At 38.2% G+C, this 5316-nt stretch overlaps 1 protein-coding gene across 1 annotated transcript; it reads left to right on the top strand.

Moving 5' to 3' along the window:
* Nucleotides 1-2281: 2281 nt before the first annotated feature.
* LOC131802301 (zinc finger protein 888-like) lies at nucleotides 2282-4100 on the top strand. The gene has a single exon (XM_059122315.1). It carries the CDS (start codon nucleotides 2292-2294, stop codon nucleotides 4089-4091), a length of 1800 nt encoding a protein of 599 aa, XP_058978298.1. The 5' UTR covers nucleotides 2282-2291; the 3' UTR covers nucleotides 4092-4100.
* The last annotated feature ends 1216 nt before the right edge of the window (nucleotides 4101-5316 follow it).

Raw genomic sequence — 5316 nt, 5'->3', positions numbered from 1 at the left:
TTACAATTGTCCCCAATAACGCCCGCCGCTTCCTGTTCCATGAATGAAACCTCCAATATAAAACACTTCGATAAACCCTCCAGAGCTGATGGCATTTTGGCGCCCAATGTTAACTCCTCCGCCTATAAAAACTCCAAAGCCGAATTCCCTCTAAAATTGTCTAAAATGGCGCCCAACGATAACCCACCACTATTTCAGCCCACCAAAGATTTTCAAATGTTTCCGCACACCAAAGTCCTACAAATGTTGTCGGCCAATGCCCAGGTGCCCCATGTTCGAAGCAGGAATAATTCATTCAAAAATCCACAATTTTTGGCGCCCAACGTCAATAATGTCAAGGAACAAAATTACAAAGGAAACCCTAAGGATTTACAAAACTTATCCTTGGCAGGTCATAAATCTCAGGACACAGCCGGTGTTCCTCCACATCACTCCAATGAGAATTTCGAGCATATCGTGTCATCCAATGCCAATATTTCGAGTAGCCAATACCCAAATGAAAATTTCAAGGAACTGCAAGTAATGGCGCCCAACGTTAATTCTTTAAAAGATCGAAAATTCTTGGTAAGGAAGCATGCAAAAAATTTCAAAGCCAAGTCCAATGGTACTGAGGATCCAGACTGTAATGAGCCACATTCAAATGCCGAATATTTAGAAAATTCAGAGGTTCCCGCACCAGGTGATATCTTCCCCACCACTGGCGTCATGGGACACACCAAAGATGGGCAACATTTGATGCCTAATCGGAATAATTCTAAAGAAAGTTTTTCTGAGACATATCACATAAATGCTGAGGACCCAAGGGCTGAAGAAGTGATGGCGCCCAACGTTGCCTCTCATTCGACATCAACCAATAATTCCGCCAACCCCTATATTTCAAGGAATCAGGACGGAGACTTGGAAAATTTAAATATTGGACAACCAGAAAATTTACAAAATATGGCGCCCAACGTTAATTTGCATTCGTCAGCAATCAATAATTTCGGCAACCCCTATATTTCAAGGAATCAGGACGGAGACTTGGAAAATTTAAATATTGGACAACCAGAAAATTTACAAAATATGGCGCCTAACGTTAATTTGCATTCGTCAGCAATCAATAATTCCGACAACCCCTATATTTCTAAGAATCAGGACAGAGACTTGCAAAATGTAGATGTCGGACACCCCGAAAATTTACAAAATATGGCGCCCAACCTAAACTCGCCGTCAATTATAGGCAATAGTCAGGTGAAAGATCTACTACTTTTGGCACCTAATACTGGTAGTGCCAGGAATCAAGGTTGTGAGTTTCTTAATTTAAATATCGGAAACCCAGAAAATCTACAAAATATGGTGGCCAATGTGAAATCTCATTCAACGGATCAAAATCTGCAACCTTTTGCACCCAATGCGAAACAAGTCTGTGCCTCACAAAATTTCGAATTCCGAAGAAATTTAAAAAATATGGCGCCCAACGTAAATCCGATGTCAACAGCAAGGAATGAGTACGCCACTAATCTTCAACGTGTGGCGCCAAACGTAAGTGACTTTAGGAATCCAGATCTCGTTAATCTACCACCAAATTCTGAAACCCTGTAGCTATGCAAATTGTGGCGCCCAACGTAAATTTACATTCAACCGCAAGCAATGAACACAGCATCAGTTCTAGGCATCATATCTTTAGCTCCCATCAATTTAATGACGAATTCCAGAGAAATCTGCAAAATATGGCGCCCAATGTGAGCTCGCATTTAACTGCAAAGAATGAGCTCAACGAAAATCTGCAACATTTGGCGCCCAACATAAGTGATTCTTGGAATCTAGATCTCGTTAATCTACCTTCAAAAGCTGAGAGCCTTGAAGCTATGCAAATTATGGCGCCCAACGCAAATCCACATTCAACGACAGTCTATGAGGGCAACAAAAATTCAAATAAAAAAGGCTTCGATGATTTACAAAATATGGCGCCCAACGTAAATTCACATTCAGCGGCAGTCCAAGAGCCCAACAAACATCCAAATAAAGATGTCGCTGAATCTTTGCAAATGATGGCGCCCAACGTAAATCTACATTCATCTGCTATTTCTGAAGCCAACAAAAATCCAAGTTATAAAGTCTCCGAAGGTTCACAATTTATGGCGCCCAACGTTAATTTACATTCATCTGCCATTCCTGATGCCAACAAACATCCAAATAAAGATGTAGCTGACTCTTCGCAAATTATGGCGCCCAACGTAAATCCACATTCAACGGAAGTCCCAGAGCCCAACAAAAATCCAAGTTATAAAGTCTCCGAAGCTTCACAAATTATGGCGCCCAACGTTAATTCAACTTCTATCCCCTATTCTAATGTTGAGCAACCGGAAATGTCTCAAATCCAGGAGCAGAATTCAAATGAATATTTCCTGGACTCTGAAGAAAATGAAGATTTTTCTTTATCAGCCTCGGAGTGGTCGGGAGGTGAAAGTGATGATTATGCCTCCAGTGATGACAGCAACACTTCAGATGATGATGATATACCCTTGGCGGAATATAAACAAAAAATAAGATCAAGTAACCAAAGGAAATCGTTGCAGGAAAGTACCAAAAATATGATCGGAAGCAGGGCCAATGAGAATCCTGGAACAAATGGGGCTTCGGAGGAGAGAAATCATTTTGAAAACCAAATTCCCACAGAAAATCCCAAACGCCACAAAACTGCCTATGATTTTGATGTATCCGATGAGGATATTAAGAACGAAGTTGATGGAAGTTTTTGCCAGGCCTCAGGGGAGAATTTTTTCCCCCGAAGTAGTTTTTCTGCAAAGCCCCCGCCTTCTCCTAAGCCTGTGTGGAAAATTAAAAGAGAACATGAAACTGCGGGGGAAATCTATTATTCCCAAAACCAAGGAAATATGCCAACCGAACAGGTCCCCCCAAATATTAGAGGCCACAAGAGAGCCTTTGATTTTGATCTATCCGATGAGGAAACACAAGACCCAACCTCCAATGGCCACAATTTCAATGAATCGCAAGATGAATGGGATGAATTCTCCCAGCCTACGGCTTTAGGCCCACCGGCGGCCTATAAATATGATTCCCCCGATGATGATGAGCTCGCAAACAGCGGACATTTTTCAACGAACACCCCAAGAAGTACAAAAACATTTTCCTATAGAAATCATTTGAAACGACCCCAGACCCTGGAGGAGTATGACGACTTGATAGCCAAATGGAGACCCAGCCTAGAGTGCAGAATTTGCAAGGCCAACTGTAATAGATTTCGACAGCTGCAACTGCACTTCAGCGAACATCACCCCGACGAGGAATGTTATGTGCAGTGCTGCCGACTTCAGCTACGCTATCGCTACGAATTCGAAAAGCACATCTACTATCATCGGGTAGAGGGCGCCTATAAATGTGACATTTGCTATGCGATCTTCACACAGCTCAGTGGTCTTGATAGGCATCATTCACGTTACCATAGACCGGGGCCAATCGATGCCGAAGTCGAGACACTCAAATGCCACAAATGTGGCAAAGAATTCCGAGAAAAATTCAAATGTCGCGTCCATCAAAACTATTGCGAGGGCGGCCAAGCCGAAGGCCCTCGTCCCATCACCTGTCCAGACTGTGGCAAATCATTTAAATGCAAGAAAATTTTGAGAACTCACCGGATACAGTATCACAGGGAAAATGCGGTGAGCCAGTGCCACATTTGCGACAAAATCTTATCATGTCCAGCAAACCTAAGGTATCACCTATTATGTCATGGATCGGAGCGTAAATATGCCTGTACGGTGTGTCATAAGACGTTTAAAGATGCCAACCGAAGGCGGGAACATATCAGAGCGCTACACGTCGAGGAGTACAAGGAACATTTGAAAAAGAAATTCGAGCTACGCAAAAACAAGAAATGTGACCAGTGCGACAAAGTGTATCGAACCTCGACGGCCCTCAAAGAACACAAAGCCCAACATGAGGGCATTACGGCGCTGTACAAATGTAAATATTGTACCAAGTCGTATAAGTACAGCTCAAACATGGCGGCCCATGTGCAAAGGGTGCATCCCACCAAATATCGGGGGAAGGTGAAAAAACCAAAGAGAAAGAGAAATAAAAAGAAATGAAATACGTTATTTTTTAAATTGTGTTTCAATTTGAAGGGAGGGAGACAATGAGAGAGAGAGAGTGAGATATAGAGAGAGAAATGCAGCAAACATGAAAAATAATAAAAACTTATGTATTAATAATAAGGGGAGAGAAAGAGAGAGAGAGAAAGGGATGCAGCAAAAATGTATTAAAATAATAAAAACTTATATACAAATAATAAAGGGGAGAGGGAGAAATGCAGAAAAAATGTATTAAAATATTGAAAAAAAAAAATAAAAAATTATATAAAAAATAGGGCAGCAAAATATATAAAAAATATTAAAACAAAAATAAAAATTATGTAAGAATTATTAAAGAAAACAATTGAGGAGAGAGGAATGCAGCAAAAATATATAAAAATTTTAAAAATATAATAAAATATTATATAAAAACAATTAAGGGAAGAGGGAGAAATGCAGAAAACATTTATCAAAATATTGAAAAAAAAATAATAAAAAATTATATAAAAATAAGGGAAAGAAATATTAAAAAAAAAATAAAAATTATGTAAAAATTATTAAAGAAAACAATTGAGGAGAGAGGAATGCAGCAAAAATATTTTTAAAACTGATAATAAACAATTATATAAAAAATGGAGGAAAAGAGGGAAATACTGCAAAAATATATAATAAAAATTAAAAAAAATAATAAAAAATATATAAATATGTTAAAAAAAATAATAATAAATATATACAAAAAATAAAGGGGGGAGAGAGAGAGAACAGCAGCAAACATATATAGAAATATACAAAAATAAATAATTATATAAAAGTAATAAGAGGAAAGGAAGAGAGAGAGAGAGGAATGTAGCAAAAAGTTATAAAAATATTAAAAATAAATACTAAAAAATATATAAAACAATAAAGGAGAGAGGAAGAGAGAGAGAGAGGGGGGGGGGATGCAGCAAACATATATAGAAATATAAAAAATAAATAATTATATAAAATAATAAGAGGAAAGGAAGAGAGAGAGATAAATGCAGCAAAAATGTATAAAAATATTAAAGATGAATAGTAAACAATATATAAAACAATAAAGGAGAGAGGAAGAGAAAGAGAGGAATGCCACAAAAATATATAAAAAATTTTAAAAATTATATAAAATAATAAGAGAGAAAGGGAAGGGCAAGAGGGAGAGAGCAGAAACATATAAAACCAGTAAAAAAAAGTCCTAAAATCGGGCGGGGCTGACTTTATGATACCC

This window comes from Musca domestica, unplaced genomic scaffold (assembly GCF_030504385.1).
Source record: "Musca domestica strain aabys unplaced genomic scaffold, Musca_domestica.polishedcontigs.V.1.1 20, whole genome shotgun sequence".
Classification (NCBI taxonomy): Eukaryota; Metazoa; Arthropoda; class Insecta; order Diptera; family Muscidae; genus Musca; species Musca domestica.
The sequence above is the reverse complement of the archived record's forward strand: the minus strand, read 5'-3'. Positions and strand labels throughout refer to the sequence as shown.